Source organism: Gadus chalcogrammus, chromosome 11 (genome assembly GCF_026213295.1).
Source record: "Gadus chalcogrammus isolate NIFS_2021 chromosome 11, NIFS_Gcha_1.0, whole genome shotgun sequence".
In the NCBI taxonomy this organism is placed as follows: Eukaryota; Metazoa; Chordata; class Actinopteri; order Gadiformes; family Gadidae; genus Gadus; species Gadus chalcogrammus.
The window spans coordinates 19,789,240-19,810,217 of NC_079422.1; the positions used below are offsets into that span (position 1 = coordinate 19,789,240).

Consider the following 20,978-nt stretch of genomic DNA (forward strand, 5'->3'; position numbering starts at 1 on the left):
GGGTTTACACCTAACCTGGGTTGTACATCAAACTAGCATTTCCACAGCCTGCTATTTGATTTCCACGGTGCTTGGCGATGCCGGTTCTCCGACGCTACATTTGATCATTTCTCCTACACTCTGCATTCCTCATCATTTCTACCCACGCGTTTATTGCTACCATTTGTTTTTTCATTCTTTCATTATGTTATATAATTTCAGTTTTGGCACATCCGTATGTGCAGCCAACTCTGTGGCAAATAGCACTTTCAACAGAGAGTTCATCAAATGGGGAATGGATGGGTTTCTCATCCACTTTCCACAATTTCAATTCTTGGATACATTTTTCATGTCAATGTTTCATGTAACTCCATGCCACGGAGATGCTGTTTGAACCACTCGCTGCCATTTGATCCCGGTTGTTGTTTTTGATGTGCATCTATGCTACTGTTTGACTGTACTCAAGTCAGATGGGCTGTGAAACTGATGTATAATCCCCTCAGATCAGCCGTCCAGGGCAATAAACTGGGCTTTCTGCCATCACACAACCCCCTTATAAGTTCTCCTCACAGAACCTGCACGCAAACTCACACAATTCATGTTAGTTAATCTCTTTCACAAGGTCTTGGCACCGGCCATTAAAATAGGCAAGACAAATTTTCCGCCTCGGTCTTCCATTTTGGTTTTGGTTTCTAAACGGCCCTCGTTGGGTTTTCGTTAGTAAGTTTACGAACTGTTTCCAAGCTTGATTAAATGTCAGCACCTCCCTGCGACACTTCGATTTTATTGCAACAACGTTTATTAAGACCTGAATCCAGCAACAGTTTTATCATCATAGAGACCTTCACCCATTTTGGGTTATTTTGGACATTTGCCAATGAAAATGGGGTAGAAGGCCCTGTTATCTCCTTCAATAAAAGACAGTAGCAACACTCAAGTTCATTAGTTCATATTTTATATATAAATTAAGGATTTATACATTTATGCAGATAAAGAAAAAATACAAAACATTTTTTTTTGATCTTACATGACATTTACATGTGAAAATGTACACAATATAATCAATAACTTACAAATCTTTTTATCGGCATAAAAATAGAGCTCTATATAAAAGTGTGTTCGTATGTACATACAGTATACATAAACACGGTTATTTTTATTTTTTCCCCAACTGGATGTCCGTCAGAGTGAGTGACAGATAAACGCGTTCAAAAACAGTTCAACCTGTAGTGTGGGCTTCGCTCTTTTTTCCACGGCCGCATTAGGTTTTTCCCCAATAATAAACGTGAACTCGCAAAATATATATTACATATCAATAACACAACGAAAACCTGTTGGAGATGGGGGGGGTGGGGGGGTCAGGGGACGGAGGACAAGGGGGTACCGTGTATCAAAACGTTATAAATGTACAAAATGCAACAGCAGTGATGGGGAATAGACACAAAGTGCGCTAGCAGCAGTCGCTTCACTGGTTCACATATGGCCGACATGCACGAGAATGAGCAAACACAAACCAAAAACAACCCGAACACAAACTGCAAACCGCCCTTCTCCTTCGCATGGGTCCTGTCTGGTGACGCCGACGACATCGCTTCATTATCAAAATAAATATGTTTTTCCTTTCAAATTTGTATACCCCCTATAGTAGCCGTTTTTTTTTTTTTTCTGTGTGTGTGTTTTTCTCAAGGCACTGCAATGACTCAGATGGGATGTGAGCGGTGGGTTTATTACTCGTTTCCATGAGGAGTGGTTGAAATGGGAGATGGTGGTGGTGGTGGTGGTGCGTCGTGTGCAAATCCCATATGTGTGTCCTGTACATACGGTGTTGGTGAGGAGATGAAATACACTTTGTGATTCGCGCAGGGGGGGGGGTGGGGGGGGGGGGGTAAACCACGGGTCCTTCTTGGTGAACGTACTAAAATAAAGAGTGACACGTATACTGGAGGACGGATGCGATGCCCTTTGAAGTCCTCCCCAAATAAAACGTTCCGCTCGGAGCGTCATAGCCTCTTAACTGCCGGTCGACGTCGGACCGTGTCATTCCGAGCGACAGATTCAAGGTAGTTTGGACTCCGGGAAAAAAACTCCAGAGGACTCTCGTAATGTACCGTTTAATCTGTTACATTTAGAAAAGCTTTAATTATAAAGGTTTTAATTACAACTTCAGAGCAGAGTAAAGAGAGGCAGAGAGCAAGACAGGCAGAGAGCAAGAGAGAGAGAGAGAGAGAGAGAGAGAGAGAGCGAGAGAGAGCGCGAGAGCGAGAGATATAGCACAGAGAGCAGAGAGAGAGAAAGATGGAGAGAGCGAGAGAAACTTGTTGAAATAAAAAATAACCGAAAAGTCAAGACTATTCTAAGACTGATGTGCTTAAATCAGTAACAGAACGCCAGTTTTATAAGAGTTGGCGACCCGGTACATGTACGACATACTTAAAAGTGTTCTTTTTTTTAACAAAACTACCGTAGAAAAACATACTTTTTCACAGTTGGATTCAGCACTGTGGAGAGATCCATAGAGGGACACCATGACACTGGAAACCGTACACACACCGTACGGATATAAATAAAACTCCAAACACCCCAAAGAATCTGGAAATTTAAACGTTCTCTTTTTAAGTGTGGAGGGGGTAAACATCGATGTAGAGGTAATTGGGGGGGGGGGGGGGGAGAAATGAACCTTGAAGGGGGAACAGTGCCCACATCAGTCTCTTCTCTAGTACCTAGACCCCCTGCTCCCCCAGACCGCCGCCGGGGAAATGGCCGCTACACAACAACGACGCCGTCCGGGACTCAACATGTAGTTTGGCATCTTCGATTCAGCCCCCCCCCCCCCCCCCCCCCCCCCGCACCCCAGGAATATAAAATACTCCCGGAGGGAGGAGGGGCAGCTTTGATATTTTTATTAGTATTTATGTCCTTTTCTTAATAAAGCTGACACTCACGGAGTGTAAAGAAATAAATAAACCTATCTCTTCACCCAACGGAGGAGGAGGAGGAGGGGGGGCCGACCTAAAGCCCTCCATTACCTCACTTACTCAGCAAATTATTGAACCGTCATATCTGTTGCTCAAAGTGTGCTTTGTGTTGCCTAGACCTAGCTTGTGTGTGTGTGTGTGTGTGTATGTGTGTGTGTGTGTGTGTGTGTGTGTGTGTGTGGGCGGAAACAGGAAATATATGCATGCCCTGTGTTTGTTTCTCTCTTTTCTTTAATGTGTGTGTGTGTGTGTGTGTGTGTGTGTGTGTGCGTGTGTAGCATAAAGCATATGCGTGCGTTCCCTCCGTGCGCGTACGTATGCGCGTGTGAATATGTGCTGACTGTGTTTCTTTCCGCCCCACTAGGCAGCCCTCAGACCATGGTGCAGACGGTGTTGAGGGTGGGGTCGAAGCGCACCACCTTGCCCTCGGCCGCCTTGGTGGTGCTGCTGCTGTTGTACATGGGGTTCTCGAAGGTGGCCTGGCCGTTGTTGTTCTCGTGCACCGCGCAGCCTGTGTACTGCGCCTTGTCCGTTTTCCTATTGCAGCGCCGACGTCAAAGGGAACAATCACACACACACACACACACACGCGCGCGCACGCACACGGAGACAGACACGCACGCAAACACAGACAAACAGACAGACAGACAGACGCAGACAGACAGACACGCACAGATAAACACAGACAGACATTCACACAGACACACACACAGGCACACACACAGACAAACACACACACACAGACACACAATACAAACAAGCAAATTAGCTAGCTCCAACAGCAATTACTCCTCCCTTATCTTGGCATGAGGTGGTGCAACCCGAGGTACATGCGCTACTAAACGGTGGGACCACTTATTCGCAGGCAGAGCCCAGCCGAGGGCTTCGCTGGGTAATGAACGTGACAAAGGCGATGTGCTTTGAATCTCCAGAGCCCGGAATGCATCTATCAGTAGGCATGTGTGTGTGATAACAAAATTTGAGATTTGTCCAAATACGTACATTCACGCAGGCTTGCAGTGAGTGCGAGCCCACACACGCGATTACATCCCTACAGTGATTCATTCGGTTGCAAGGGAACTGTCAAACTCATTCCACTGATATCTGGACTGTGCACACACTGTATACCATCCTGTGTTTACAAGGCACATCACACATAACTCTGGGCATTAACCCACAGCCGCCACATTAAAAACGTCACTGTGCATTTCTGCGGGGCAGACAGTGTGGAGAGAGGCGCCGCAGAAAGCGTGCTATTTTGTGTCTTTATATAGTCTAGTAAATACACATGTGGAGACAGGTACGTCACAACGCGACTCTGCTCTACTCCCCCTTACAGAGCAGAGAGGCAGTGGTGCCAACCAAAGCCTAAAGCGGGGGGCTGTCAAACACTAACACTAATGTAGCCCCCCAGCCAAGTACCCCCTTTCAACAGGACCAACCTTATTGCGGAGTAGATTTAAATCATGAATATAAATCATGAATGCATGCGCATGTTATTTGGTGTGCACAAGAATATTAAATGCATATTACCAAACTTTAGAATTGCGATGTACCACTTCATTTTTTTTTTATTGAGGAGGTTCTCGGATTGGATTCACTGTGTTACGTGTGGAATTCTATTACAATTATTAATAACCAATATTCTTATTTTACTTCCTCTACTTGCATGTTATTTGGAGTGCACATGAATATTAAACGCGGGTTGCCGAACTTGTAGGTTAGAATTCCTATGTGCCACTTAATCTTTTTTTATCTAGGAGGCATTCGGATTGAATTCACTGTATTAGCTGTGGATTTATATTACAATTGTTAATAACCAATATTCTTATTTCAATTCCTCTACTTCTTCCCTACCGTCCCCTAAAGTACCCATATGGGTGCGAGAACCGCAATTTGAGAACAATTGGGCCTCAGGCCCAGAGGGCATTACCTTTGCTTGTAGAGATAGAAGCCGAGCCCCGCGAATATGAGGGCGAAGAAAGGCACCAGGATGGCCACGGCCACGGAGCTGCTGTTGGTGGCGCCGCTGGACTCGGGCTCCACCGCCGTGACGTTCTCCCGCACGCTCATGCCTGCAGGGGGGGGTCCCCAACACACACAACCAGGGTTTGGACCACAAGGCCAGACCAACGACGACCGGCGCCCAGTGGAACAGGCTCTGGAAACGGGAAGCCCGTTCGGATGGGAACGATGAGCAGGATGTGGATGATGATGACGATGACGATGGTGAAGGTGATGAAGATGACGCTGTGGATGTCTTGGAGGGAACGTAGGCGCCTTGGATGGAGGGACACTCTGAATTAAGATGACGATGATGTCGATGATGATGATGATGATGATGATGATGATGATACCTGGGAGGGTGGAGGGATTGGTCCACTTTAAGGATGGCTGACCTTGGATGGACAGAAACTCTGAATTAGGACGAGGACTGAGATGATGATGATGATGATGATGATGATGATGATGATGATGATGATGATGACGACGACGACGATCACGATCATGATGATGACGATGATCACGATGATGATGATGATGATGATGATGATGATGCCTGCTAGGTTGAAAGGGACGGGGAGTGCCCGCTTTAAGGATGCGTGATCTTGGAAGGATAGGAGCGGCAATATGGCGTTAGAGGACATCAGCATTGACGGCGGTGGCGGCGTGGCGAGGGATGGGCGGGAGGGGGGGGGGGGGGGAGGCAGCGGTGCGATCAGCGTCTGTATCTAATGAGCATCTGCTGATCTATTATCCGCTAATACGGAGCACATCTGCCGTCCCTTTTGGAACTTTGATTGGTTTTCCAACTCGAGGAGCGTTGGCATTTTCATCAGAGACTGCGGTTCTGACAAAGTTGGCTCTGACTTCTTAAGGACACGTGAATGGATGAATGGATAACTCACACAAAAGTAAACAGAAAGACATGACGAGATGGAATGAGATCAGTGTTTTGGAGGGGGATAAACACTTGTGTTTTGACACCCGTTCAACAGGCGAGATAATGATTCCAACAAACTGTCACCTTTTATAGGATCTAGGCTTTTTGATTTTCTTTATCTGCAATTTATTCGGTTTGTCATTTCACCCACTAATTTGTATGATTAGTGTATTAATATGCGGTCCTGAGAGATGACTCAGGGAATGAGTGAAGCGCTATGGCTGTTCCCTGGGATGGTTTCATGGACGGTGATGTGATTCTTGAATATATCATCCTGCCACAATATGTGACATTTAACCCTTTGCGTTGAGATATCTCCTGTCCAAGAGCAAATAAAGTGGAAGTTTATCCCTGGGGGGGGGGGGGGGGTGTTTGCATTTTAGGGTTGGAAAAGCTGTCTATTTCATGGGCAAATCCACTCGTATAAAATATATAGAAGGAAGATTGTGGAAACCCCATCGGGATTGGATGATTGTGACGGACACAGACTAGTCTCCACGGTCTGATGTTTTAAGCAAAGCCAAACATCGTGTGGAACTAGTCCCCACCCACTATCAAACTTTTCTCAAACACCTCCGCACAAACTTCGTGTCGACCCTTTACTACTTTTTTTCTCCAATAAGTTGTTTTACGGTTGGGTTGTCCTTAGAGCCGATGCAGTGATGCGAGTGCCCCGAGATGTTCCTCCAGTATGAAGCTAGATACCATTATAGAAACAACACCCGCATGAGTTGGAGCCAACTTTCTCCAACCTTAACCCCATCTCCAGCCCCCACGTCAATACATTTCCATCAGGTCAGTACTCTTTGTGGAAGCCTCCCTTCCCAAAAAACATTAACCTTGAAACATTTTGTTTCATTGATAAGGCTTCCCAAAAAGTGTCTGTGTTGAATGATTGACAGGCCACTTAAGGCTGCCGATTCAGCTACCGGCCAGAGGTTTAGCTCGCTTCCACAATACTGAGTATTCTTCGAACAAATTTCCATCTATTCGATTTCTAACTGCCCCCAAAAACCGGTAGCGGAATAAAGTTATTCCTCTCTGACCCGATGGAGAGGTCAAAGAAGCTGCTTCCGTGTCTTTTCAAGCAGTCTGCTCACTTTCTCAAAGTTGTTTTTTTGGAGTTGGAGGAAGTGGACGTGACGTACCCAGTCTCTGCAGTCCAAACTGCCCGTAGTCTTTGCCCTGGATGGAGCCCTGCAGCACGTAGCTGCCGCCGTCTGGCTCCGCGGAAACCTATAGGACACACAGCGTTACATACATGCGCACACACAAACCTTTTGGAAACGCACAACACAACCGGCAACGCATACAAATCAAAAGGAAGGCTTGCGAGTACCCAAGTACCCAACAAGCTCTTCTGTGGCTGTGTGTGTGTGTGTTTGGCGTCTGTGTGTGTGTATGTATGTGTGTATTCACACAAGGAGGAGCGAGGAGGAGACACGACACAGCACACTATGTGATCATTATCGTTCCCAGAAGGATGAAAAGGCCCCTCGTGAACAACCCAGTCGCGCCGCAACGTTTATTAAAGGAAGATGAATTCCCAAGCAGTTTCTTAATTCAGTTCAATCAATGACCATGAACATCTCCGGATGAAACGCATCTGGGCCCTTGTTGTAATCCCGTACGATACGTCTGCATAATGCAATTATCCCGATGATTCGAGGGGGTCCGTGGAAACAGCCTTTTCTCATTCTTCCGCCCCCGCGTCCTCTTCACGTTTCAAGTGCATGTATACATACATCGTCTAACAAAATAATAACGAGTCAAAGAGAAACTATCGTCTTCACGGTTAATTTGTAAATGATGTAAACACAAGAAAAAAAGGACCGGGAGAGGAAGAAGTTGAGGTGCGGCGAAGTTGAGTCGCTTGTACACATTGTGGCTCCACAACTGAATTCAACTGCAGTTTCACTTTCTCCCAGAGTAATCTACTTTTCAATCAGGTCTCCCTCCCTAAAAAGAACTATTTTGGTGTTTGTGTGTGTGTGCTTGTGGCTGTGTTCTTGTGTGTTTGTGTGTGTGTGTCTTGGTGTTTGCGCATCTATGTGCGTGTGTGTGTGTCGGCGCGCATGTCTGCGCGTCTGTTTGTTTATGTGCACCTGTGCATGTGCTTGTTCGCGAGCATGTGTGCATGCGCATGTGCACCTGTGCGTGTTTGCGTGTGCGTGCGAGGGGGGAACCCACTCCATAATTCATTGTGTGTACTCACGAATCCGTCCATGGCCCAGGAGTCGTGTGTGATCCTGCTGAAGGGGGAGCCGTGGGCCAGGGCCCGGGCCTGTCTGAGCAGCAGCGTCAGCCGCGCCTCCTGGCTCTTGTACACTCCTACACACAGACACACCGTCAAACACACACACACACACACAGTCACACAGTCACAACGTCAAACACACACACACACACACACACAGTCACAACGTCAAACACACACACACACACACACACACACACACACACACGAAGACACACACACACACAACAAACATACAGACACACACACACACAGAGACAAACAACGAAAACACAGGGGCACAGTGAAAGTGGAATCGAAGAGAATAAATGAGAAATGGTAACCGGAGAGGGGGAGAGGGGGAGAGTGGGTGAGGCTGAGGGGGAGAGGGGTGAGGGAAGGTTGGCAGGGATTGAATGAGAAAAGGAAAGTGAAGGAGAGGAGGAGAAGAAGAAGGGAAGGTAGCGAGGGAAGATTGAGTGAGTGGAGGGGCAGGGTAGAAGCAATAAGGTGGATAGATGAGAAGTCAGAGTGAGGAGGAGGAGGAGGAATGTGAGGAAGAGGGGATGGAGAAGTAGCCAGACTTTTTAAGTCGACCCGAGACTTGATGCATCCGTCTTCGGAGCCAATAGTTAATTCGCCCTCTCATGCATGAGACGGCTCGCAGATTGATTGATTGACAGGAGGTCCGGCACAAAATAAATGAAAGTGGCCGACAGCGAGAAGACAGCGAGAGGAGAGGAGGAGGAAGAGGAGGAGGATGGATAGGAGGAGGAGAAAGAAGAGGATGAGCATGAAGAGGATGAAGAAGAGGAGAATGAAGAGGAGGATGAAGAGGAGAAAGAAGAGGAGGATGAAGAAGGGAAGGGAGTGAATGATTTTGTAAACTTTGATTTTTAACTTACCGGAAAGAAGGAACTCCATGTTGCTGTCAGTGAGGGTCGCGTTGACTTTGCCCGAGGAGGCGTTGAAGCTGGTGACTGTCAGGCTCATTGGCTGCTTCTGCCCCTTGTAGTCGTACGAGCCTTTCCACAGGAAGTGAGGCGCGAACACGTCGTCCGGGACTGGGGAAGGCGGAATCAAACATGGGAGGAATAATCACTACCGGTTACCGTTTGGGTCGGAGCGCCGGAACGACGCAATACACACCTAGACATTTTGTGTTCACTCACTGGTAAACAAGTTAAGCTACTCAAGGAGCAACACAAATATAATTACTTTATACTGAGGACTTTTCTTGGATTTTGGTTTACATCGAATAATCGTACTTTTCCATGTTTAGGGTTGGACAAAAGAATTGTCCTAAATTTTTTCGTCAAGTTAAGCTTAAGGTTCTAACTTTCTTTTTCATTGACTGATTATTACGGATCTGTCACATAGATACGTATATCAAACTCATATCCATAATCTATACCTTTGCAATTATCATACATCATTTTCATGATGTATGATATGGCATGTTTGCACCCACGCAATGCTTGGTAAGTACCTTATTTATTTCTGAAATCCAATCTGTCGATAAGCATCTTTTAATTATCTCTGCATGGGCTTAGGATGTTCGGATATTGTCTCATTGTGATTATAATCACAACTGACAATATCTATATTGACCGGGAGCCCCATCAACAGTAGAGACATTGAACTGAATGGTTTGTTTTTTCCGCGTGTAAAACAACTAAAAATTTGTAAAAACAAGCTCTGACTTGTTACAAACTTAGAATACCAGCTCTGAAATTAGTCATCATTTCTGAGCTGCGGCCTGATGTCATCATCAACACAGACCATGGCGGCCCTCATCGGTAATGGGAATTAAATTATTATTCTTAACGTTTTCCCAGATTTTTCAACATACAATTTAATATTTAACAATGTGGTCGATTCCATTACATTTATCTCTGAATAAAGCAATTCTCGGAATGGTCCAGGCAATCGTAAAGCCAAACCTTCCTTGGGGCGTCCATGACTTACCCCCCGCAGAGTTAACTCACAGCGTTAGTGCTCTGTATCTGATTAACTCCAAGAAGAAGAAGGGAAGAGGCCGCCTTGAAGCGAACAGCGAGACACTTCCTGTGACGGTAGGGGCCAATTTGTTCAAAGTCCTCCCCGAGGCTATAAGGGTCTTCAAACGGGGGCCACTCGGGTCGTACAGTGTACTGTTGATTACAGGCCCTGTTACGGCGTGACTCCCGTGTTCAGTCTGTGCTTACAGTCTGCCCCGGTGACACACTCAGGTAGAACGGAATGTTCCATCTCACGCCGAGAGACAACTGGAGCGGGGCGCGGAATACCCGCTCATTATATCGTTGGAAGGGGCCATAACAGGACGCAGACCCCCGCGGACCCCCCCCCCCCCCCCCCCCCCTCGTGCCCGGTCCCTTTATGGCCGGTGAAGTGCGCGTGTGGGCGAGTGACCGTGTTCTGTACTGTATTATCCATGTCATAATGCAGTATCAAAATATGCTTGCCACATCCTTAAAAGTGTACTTGGGGTGAGTCGTGGTGTAAAATAATTTGATTCTTTATTGGGAGCATCATTTGATACGAGGCAATCGGTCTACAGATCGAGCACGCAACCAAACACCTAAGGTAGCACTGTTTGATAGGGTAGCATGGAACGATAGACTCTGACCGGGGTAGCATAGATTAGCAGAACAATGTATGCAACTAAAAAATGCTCCCTTATGTGTTTGGTAGCGTATTGAATCTGCAGTCCCATTTCCTCTATCGTCTTGCACATGCGCAGAATCATGAGTTATGTTGTTCCCTGCACATATATTTTTTATATTTTTGGCATATTGCGTTTAGTATTCAGCAGGTTTTACTTTTGAACATTTATATTTGTTTATATTGGTTGTTCTTCACTGTTATATTTGCAGTGTTTGCTATTGCTGGAGGTGCAATTTCCTGAGGGAACCATCCCGAGGGATTAATAAAGTTCTTACCCATCTCTCTATCTATCTAGGTGGCACAATTTGACAGGTAGCATAAATTGGCAGAGCGATGACAGCGGAGGAGGAGGCGGTATCCGGCGGACACGGCGGTCTCCGGCGGACACGGCGGTCACTGGCGGACACGGCAGCTGGCTCACCATTTATCTTGGGGCTGGCCGTCCCCTGCATCGGCTTGGCGCTCTTCTCCTGCGACTTGGAGCCGGCTGTGGGCAGACGGAAGGAGAGAACGGATGTCACACACACCGAAGAAACAAATAAGAGAAACAAAATGGACGGTCAGCGATGGCTGAGCGACCCCGGGGCGTGCTAAACCAACCACACACACACACACAGCGTCGGCGATTTAACACGGCCTCGGTGGTTTCGTGTGTACGGTGGCGCGCATTAAAAAATTAAAACGACAAACAACAAATCATCGATATTTGCATGCTGCGCACAATGGGAGTGCATAGTGACTTTTAATCAACTCCTTTTGTCTGCGCGGTCTCATCATTGAGCGGTGTGGCGCCAGAGTGTGCGACTGCGTTTCTCATTGTGACACTCACGGCGGCAAAATGAATATGCATGAAACGACGGAGGTTGACTAAATGCCGGTTTGGAGCGCGATTCAACCCCGCAAACAACCCACAAAAGAAGCTTTCACCGCCGTAGACATGGCAGCGGTTCACAGACCGTGGCCGAGAGGTCGGTGAGAGGCACGCGCTGACCCACACAACACAGCACAACACAACACAACGCACTCCGACCAATTATTCCGCCTCTCCGACCCTTTTAGGGGGAACACCACGCCGGTACCCACACCGTTGGCGGAGTGCAGCGCCAACGGAGCCATGAGGTGGGGTACAAAGCCGCCGCCAGACTCGTACACCGCGGTCTAACGTGGAGGGAGAGGGACGCCGGGGGCAGGTGAGGGAGGGGGGCTGTGGAGGGTGAGGAGGGGTGAGGGGGGTGGGAGGGTGAGGAGGTTGGGGAGGGATATGGGGTGAGGAAGGATGGGGAGGGATGCGGAGGGCGGGGGGAGGGTTGGAGGAGGAGGAGGAGGATGGGGGCGGGGGGAGGATGGGAGGGTTAGGAGGGGGAGGAGGGATGTGGAGGGTGAGGAGGGATACAAAGGGCGGGGGAGGAGGAGGAGGGTGAGGCCGAGGGTGGGTGAGGAGGGGGAGGAGGATGAGACGGGTGAGGGGGGGGGGGGTTCACCTCGGCAGACGGGCACCTTCCCGGTCCAGCTGCCGTCGGAGCGGCACACCCGGTGCTCCGAGCCGCCGGCCAGGAAGAAGCCGGGCTGGCAGGCGTAGACCAGCGTGAAGCCGTAGGAGGGCAGCTCCAGACCCACCACGTCAGCACTGGGCGGACTGCGGGGCTGCTTACAGGAGTGGGCTGGGGGGGGGGGGGGGGGAGAGGAGAGGGAGAGAGAGAGGGGGGGAGAGCGAGAGAGAGGGCGGAGAGAGCAAGAGAGACAAAGAGACAGAGGGATGGGGAGAAGGTGAGCGAGAGTCAGGGGGAGAGGGAGTGAGAGAGAGAAAAGGTTACATTGTGCATCACTTCAAACACTCACTCACCTCCAAAAAAGAAAGGAAGGAAATAGTGAGAGTGTGAGAGAGAGAATGTTATATTGTCCATGCATCCCTGTAACTGGGGATTTTACTGAGAGAGAGAAAGAGAGAGGGGAGAGTTCCTTTTCCTTATGAAAAGGAACACCTCTTTTGCCACAGGAACAGACAAAGCCTACAGTACACCGGAAGCCTTTTACAAACTTAGCTCCCAGGCATTAAAAATTCAGGAATGTGAAACCGACCAAAATTCAGGAACATGAAACAGACCTCCACCCACTGGCCTGTGGTGAACCTGTGCAGTGTATGTGTCAATAGCTACCTTCAATGATTTCCGCTTTTGCACGGGACGCTAGGTAAATATATGGCCAAATACAATCGATCCACTTGAACAAATAACTCCATTCCATCCGACTCCACAGCCGACATCGATACCTCCCAATGCTACCATCACAGCAGGCATGAGACAGGGCTGATTAGGGATCCATGCCCCAGAGCTCACAGTGAGGTGTCAAAGGGAGGGCCAGAGCGCACTGTGCTGCCACGTGTGCAGGCTGATGAGAGGAGCTGGGGATGGAGGGTGGGAAGCCTTGGTCACCCAGAGACAGGAGCACTCACAGCTCCCACAGTGACAGCAGCGCCAGGCTTTAAGACCAGGCTTTAAGACCAGGCATGAAGGCCAGGCTTTAAGACCAGGCATGAAGGCCAGGCTTTAAGACCAGGCTTGAAGACCAGGCTTGAAGACCAGGCATGAAGACCAGGCTTTAAGACCAGGCTTGAAGACCAGGCATGAAGTCCAGGCTTTAAGACCAGGCATGAAGACCAGGCTTTAAGACCAGGCTTGAAGACCAGGCATGAAGACCAGGCTTCAAGACCAGGCTTCAAGACCAGGCACATTGAGGACCAGGCTTGTAGACCAGGCTTTAAGACCAGGCATGAGGACCAGGCTTTAAGACCAGGCTTTAAGACCAGGTCTTAAGACCAGGCCTTAACAACAGGCCTTGAGAACAGGCTTTAAGACCAGGCTTTAAGACCAGGCTTTAAGACCAGGCTTTAAGACCAGACTTTAAGACCAGGCTTGAAGACCAGGCTTTAAGACCAGGCATGAATACCAGTCTTTAAGACCAGGCTTTAAGTAAAATATAAAAAATATAAAACAGAACAATTACAAGAATTACGAAATAAAGTAACCAAGGGAAGAATATTCCTATTCACTGGCAGACTATGAATTCCCATTCTATGCAAACTACTCATACACGCCTGATTGCCTTATACAAATGTAATGAGAACATGTATGGCAGTCATGTGGTGTGAGGGAGATACGGTACATGCAGAGAGTCTGCAGAGTGTGTGACGGGGGATGTATACAGCGACAGCGATACTGCCCTGTACCATGTACTACCTGTACACTCCTGGACTATAGGATACACAGCCTCAGCTCCAGCAAGCCCCTTCATGTGGAACAGGGCCCAGTGTACACACACTCACATCCATATGGATTTAGTGCATAAAATCACACACACACACACACACACACACACACACACACACACACACACACACACACACACACACACACACACACACACACACACACACACACACACACACACACACACACACACACACACACACAGGGCTCTTCAACGCCTTTCTATGGATGCAAAACAGAATTGTCTTTCATAAGGAAAATTAAACAAGTCACAAAAACAATAGATGACTCCATATCAAAGAAGAGGTGGGTGTGTGCAGTGCAAAGGAGAGCTTTATGTGCAAAGATGAAAGGCCTGTCTGAAGAGGAGAGCTGGGGGTTTCAATGGATCTCTGCATGAGAAAGGGTAGGCCAGGGTCATATTCGTGTCAAACACACACACTTATGCAAACACGCACGCTTACCCAAACACACTCGAACAAACGCACCCACCTTTTGAGTTAGGCCACCCCCACCATCACATGACCCTTTATCCCTGCCCACCCACCCTCTCAGTACTTACCCCCCCCCCCCTAAACATGTCTTAGATGAATCCCAGAGTCACCACGCTCTCCTGGCGCCGCTCCTCTTCTCGTCTACGTCTTTCTAATGTCATTAAGAGCCTGTGAAAGGCCAATTCAGAGTGGCGGTGTGTCCCCACCAGCCAGGCTGCCTGCCTCTCTGACAGCACCCGGCTCAGGCACCAGCCGCGCGGTTACCCCTGGTTGTTCTCTCCCTGTCACTGGAAGCTCACACACGCACACGGACGGGCACACAGGCACAAACACAGGCAGGTGCATTCATACACATATAGACACACGCACGCAGGCAGGCACATGCACACACACACAGGCAGGCAGGGGCACACACAGACACACATGAGAGCGCACAAACACACAGAAGCAGGCGCACACACACAAACACAAGACACACAAGACACACACACAAGACACACACACACACACACACACACACACACACACACACACACACACACACACACACACACACACACACACACACACACACACACACACACACACACAGTCTCTCTCCCTCCTCTGGCACTTTATTCGCACCCTTTTCACAAGTCATTTGTTTATTCCTTTCCCGCTCCAACGGTAGCTCGTTTAATTAGGCTAAGCACGCACATAGGCGCTCGTACATGAACACGCCTCTGGGTGTCAGTCGGGGGCTGGTGTTTTGGCAGCAAGGTGCTTTCAGCCTTTGGTCCCGGGCTAATTCTTGTAGAAAAGCGCGGCGTGGAAACAATGTTTGGCGAGCTCCATCGACAAGGAGAGCTCGTTCAAACTGGGTTTTATATTCAAAAGAGGAGGAGAAAAAATAAAGAGAACTGGCATGAAGAGAAACAACAGCGATGTTTCAAAGCCCAAGCGAGTGTTTCGCCACTTCAAACGACTAGCGCACAACTTTATAGAAAGTGGTTAAAAGTGTATCTTTTAACCACTTTGAAACACCCATTAGGCCTCTGGATGAAATTAATGCATCATAACGCGACAGCTTTGATATCTCAATCAAAGAAAACTATTTTGCAGCCTGGCATTAAATGCTCATTCGATGTGAGGTACATTTAGCGTGTGTGTATGTGTGTGTTTCTGCGTGTGTGTGTGTGCATGCTTGCATATCGATAGCATCATAGCATAATCGTCCAAGTCATATCTTGTATTTTGCGTCACGTGATGTCAAAATGCAAAAAAATGCAAAAGGCAAATAGAGGACTTAGCCAGATAGTGATCATGGAATGTAAAAAGCACTCTGATATGCTTAGGATTAAGCCAATGAGGTGCAGTGAATCAGCAGGGTGAGCAAGAGTAGAGTTGGTATCACAATTTGGCCAAAATATGACTCAAGCGGTCATGCTATGAAGCTAACGATACTTTCATGCATAGGTGCATGCATCTGTGTGATTGTGGGTGTGTGCATGAGAGACAGACAGACCATGAGAGAGAGGGAACCTGTGTGGAGCTGCAGGTGCGTTGTGTCTAGTAAAACACACAGTTTAAACCCCAGGTAGTCAGTAACCTTCTGCAGACTAACAACATCCGCTCTGCAGCTTATCTCTGGGAGCTCTGCGAGCTGACTGCTCATCTCCTTTATAATGAATATATATCTACTGTATCTGTGTTGAGTTCTCCCCTTGCTCTAGGGCTTGTACGTTGCATTGTCACAACGCCGTGATCGTCTCTATTTTGGAAGCACAGGAGCATCGGAATGCGAGTTATTTTGTTTGGGGTGATGATGTGAATCTAAAGTTTTCTGTCACTGTTTGATGCCAAATCATCCTGAAGTGATTTGTCATTACGGGGAGAACTTGTTGTGTTTTGAATCCGCCACAGGATTCCTCAAGCGAGACCGGGGGGAAAAACAACAATTTCATCAGCCGCGGTTATGGTATATTTATGTTGATTTCAAATCCTACAGAACTACAACACTCTCTCCCTCTCTACTCCCCTCAACATGGCGGAGTATCGCCCCAGAAAAAACCTCAGCTGATGCGTTCTGACGAACGAGCCCCCTAGCAATAGACTTTCTTTCTAGAGAGCACCAGAATAAATACTGATAGAAAAAAGGCTCAGCCTCGGAAGCGGTTTGTGATCTGCATTGAGAGAGCGTTGTTGATTCAGGCGGCGTGCGCGGGCGGGCGGTCGGTCGGGAGGGCGGTGCGAGCGGAGCAGTTGGTGTTCTTCCTGGATGCCGTGCCCCCACCTACACCGCCATTGCAAAAGATGACTGGCCGCATTATTCATGCCGACCTCCCGCTTGCAATCTGTGTTTACGTTGCATGCCGCGGAAAATAACGAATACATGTCGTGTAGAGCGAAGAAGAACAACAAGAAGAAAGAGGAGAAAAAAATAAAGAGAACTGGCAGGAAGAGAAACAACAGTGACGCAGAGGAATCAAAAAACAACGAAGAGCGGGAACAGCCTCCCTCCCACTCCGACTCCGAGCCGACGTGTCCAGAATGTGTTTCAGGCGACGGAGCCTCGTGTTTGGAGCCGCCGGGATCCGTGTTACGCGACGCCGCGGGGACCGGCGTCCTACATCCATCGCCTCTAAAGGGCCCCGCAGAAGACATGGAAGGTCAGTCGGCCCTTTTAGCAGTCCGAGGGACATTCGCGGCTCAGAGAAACACCCGATGCCCCTGAGGCTCGGTCGCTGAGCCGCTTTGAGCGTGCGGATCAGAGAGGTATCCGGAGTCAAGTCCTCGCCGGGAAGGGAAGCGATTGGGCGGCATGTAGCTCGGGAGGTGGAGCGGGTTGGCTGGTAACCGCAAGGTTGCGAGTTCCGATCCTCCTAGATGAGTGTAGAGGTGTCTCTGAGCCAGGCACCTCAGCCTAACTAATCCCGACGAGCTGGCTGTCACCGAGCATGGCTGATGCCGCCGTCGGTGTGTGAATGTGTGCATGACAGGGTGAATGCAAGATTGTACAGCGCTTTGAGTGGCCACTGGTTACAAAAAGGCGCTATATAATGCAGTCCATTTACCACCGAGGCAGGCTGGTTTCTGCCCGGCGACACCAGCCTTCACACGCGGCAGCGGGAACGACACACACATCAGTGTGTCGGTAATCTGGGTCACCTCGCCGCGCTCATTTTAATATCCCCCCGAAAAACATAAACAAACAAACACACACACACGCTCAAACGGTGTGTAGGGCACGCAGGGAAGAGAGGGAACAGCAGCTAGGTGTGACATGTGTCTGTCACACCTGGGCGCGTGTGGGTGAGTGTGTGTGTGAAGGAAACTGGGTCAACGCAAACATGCTCCCCCCTGCTGTGACCGTGTCTGTCGGCAACAGCCTTTTACAATCGATCATGTCAACTATCTATGTATAGGAATAAAAAAACACACAAACCCCTGGGCTCCACTTAAGGTGCTCCACGTCGAGCGGCATCTTCTGTCCGATCGTGACGGCTGCGTTGCCAAGACGATGCGAAAAAAGGGTGAGTGAATGCTTATGCCGCAACACTGAGGGTATCGGAGCTAAGGGGGGTAGCAGAAAAAGTCAAAACGTCTTGAATATTTCATGCAGCTTCTTAACGGTTGTTTTGATGTCAATATGTGCCGTTGCCGGTGCGCTGAGCGGAGCGCTACCTGTGAACTTTGGTGATTTCTTCCATTAGATCGATTGAATTCCATTAAAGTGTAACAGCGTCCGCGGTAATCCCCCCTGAGCTCTTTCTGATACGGTAAGGTAAGCAGCCGTGGGGGCTTCATACTTTAGGCAGAGTTTAAATGGCAGCCAAAGTCAATGTTCAATCTGCCTGAAAGGAATCTAAAGGATTCTAAGATGACCCCAGGGGCCGACATACACACGGACTCTCTCTCTCACACACACACACACACACACACACACACACACACACACACACACACACACACACACACACACACACACACACACACACACACACACTTGTAGAGACAGCAGTCAAATATGCAGCAATTCAGACAAACCCCACCGTACATAACCCACATAAATACACACGTACACACGCAAACACACACACCCGCACACACCAACACCTTGAAGCGCACACACTCACACCCACCCACACACATACACCTTCAAGGGCACACACACACACACACACACACACACACACACACACACACACACACACACACACACACACACACACACACACACACACACACACACACACACACACACTGGGCACAGTGCTTGAGGGATCAGGTGGACTGTGAAGTCTAGGTATTAGTGTTTCTGCCGGCTCAGCAGGAGGAAACTCTGCTGGGTATTACATCCTCGGCCTGGATAAGGAACCATGCTGGACTAAATATAATTTGCATTCCCTCCAGCGGCCCGCACCAGTCTGTTGTTCCTTAACACCGCTTTACTGCGAGGCAGGTAGACTAAACCCTCAGAACGCAATGTAGGTCACCGCCCACAACACCTACTCAGACCGGGTCTGACCCAGGGGAGGCTGGGATGTGTAAAGGTGCCTTCTCTGGCTGACTGACATGAGTTCAAAACACACACAGAACCAGCCTCAGCCTAAAACATGCTATCGTCTTGGGACTGTACCACTAATCCATTGTTTGCAGGGGGCAAAGGTGAAATGATGAAGACTTTGAAAACAGCCCCCTCTGAGGCAAATTGTCCCACGTTCTGGCGCCTGGCCCCTCCCCTTCCTGTAATGGCTCGCCAGCTTCCTCCGTAGGAATACACTGGAAGGAGTTTATTGTGTACTGGGGCTGACCGTGCCTTAAATGAAAACGCCTTCACGCCTTTACTTCCGATTCGAGTCCCATAAATGTTGATAACATCACACAATATCGTCACAACACAAAACAAACAGCCATCAATGGGGACCAAGTCTGGACCCGGACCGGCTCTCGACCAGTACACGTTCGTGACCAGTACCAGGTCTGGACCAGGACTCCCTGTAAGAAGAATCTTCCTGGCAAAAATAAACGCAGAAGAAATAAAAAACATGAATAAAACGAAAAATATTTTGGTTATTGAATGCCCTGCCGGTCTGCCCCTGACCGGGGCTCCAGTGGTAGCGTTGGAGCCCAGGGCGTGGCACCCTGTCTGCCCAGCGCTCCGGGAGATGGATTAACAGGGCTGAGGGAAACATTTCCCCGGAGGGCCCGAACGAAGAGCATCCATCCATCTCAACTCGGGGGGGATGGGGGGGGGGGTGTAAGGGGAGCTTCCCTGATGGGTTCGCCCCCTGGTGGAGGGGGTCTTACCCAGGGACCCTTAATCAGGGGGGCCGCGGGCCCCGGGGGGGGGGGGGGGGGTCGATTACTTATCGACCTGAAGGAGAGTTATCAGTTCCGTGTCTCCAGCAGAGGAGCTGAAGGTGGTGTGGGGAGTTGTGTGTGTTGTTGTGTGTCTGTGTGTGTCAGTGTGTGTCTGTGGGAGGTTCTGCGAGAGAGAGAGCGAGAGCGAGAGAGAGACTGAGAGAGAGCTTATGAGAGAGCAGCAGAAAGAGACAGTGAGAGAGAGAGAGGTTGTGAGCGAGCAGGAGAGAGAGAGGGCTAGCAGTACTTACGGACACATGTAGGCTGTGTTCCGCTCCAGGTGAGTTCTGCCAGACACAGTCTGGTGGTGGAGCCCTGGAGCAGGTGGCCCTGTTGACACTGGAACTCCACCCGGCTGCCCACCTGCTCAGCAGACACACACACACACACACACACACACACACACACACACACACACACACACACACACACACACACACACACACACACACACACACACACACACACATATATAATGCAAGTCCACACCGGTGATGTCATTTGAAAATCATAAATAAAGCATGTGTGAATGCGTGTGAGAATGTGTGTGTGTGAATTGGTTAATATGTCAGTGTGTATGCTTACATCTGTGTGAATTGTTAAATGTGGGAGTGTGTATGTGTGCATGTGTGTGAATTGGTAATTGTGAATATGTGTTCAAGTGTGTGAATTGGTGAACATGTCAGTGTGTATGTTTGCATTTGTGTTAACTGATAAATGTGTGTGTGTGTGTGTGTGTGTGTGTGTGTGTGTGTGTGTGTGTGTGTGTGTGTGTGTGTGTGTGTGTGTGTGTGTGTGTGTGTGTGTGTGTGTGTGTGTGTGTGTGTGAATGTGTTTGTGTGTTCATACGTGCATTTGGTTTTAGGCAATTGTTTCTGAATGTCCCAAGAGTACAATGTTTTTGGTGAATAAGATGGAGATGGATACAACATTATTTGTCAACATGAAATGGGACAGCTGCTGTGTTTCCCGGCCAATTAACTGTGTTTATAATATTAAACATGGTTTAATTATATCAACACGGTTTAAGTTGGCGCCCTAGACGGGAAACGCGAAACACTATTCCCAACTGCT

General features: G+C 48.8%; 1 protein-coding gene across 1 annotated transcript in view; it reads right to left on the reverse strand.

The window, feature by feature from the left end:
• Nucleotides 1-3,230: 3,230 nt before the first annotated feature.
• LOC130392233 (CUB and sushi domain-containing protein 3-like) overlaps nucleotides 3,231-20,978 on the reverse strand; it is a 232,674-nt gene continuing 214,926 nt past the window's right edge. The window contains 8 exon segments of the mRNA XM_056602701.1: nucleotides 3,231-3,491; nucleotides 4,888-5,029; nucleotides 7,047-7,134; nucleotides 8,114-8,229; nucleotides 9,040-9,198; nucleotides 11,223-11,288; nucleotides 12,283-12,462; nucleotides 20,156-20,267. Of these exon segments, the coding sequence (XP_056458676.1) occupies nucleotides 3,326-3,491; nucleotides 4,888-5,029; nucleotides 7,047-7,134; nucleotides 8,114-8,229; nucleotides 9,040-9,198; nucleotides 11,223-11,288; nucleotides 12,283-12,462; nucleotides 20,156-20,267 (1,029 nt within the window). The 3' untranslated portion in view covers nucleotides 3,231-3,325.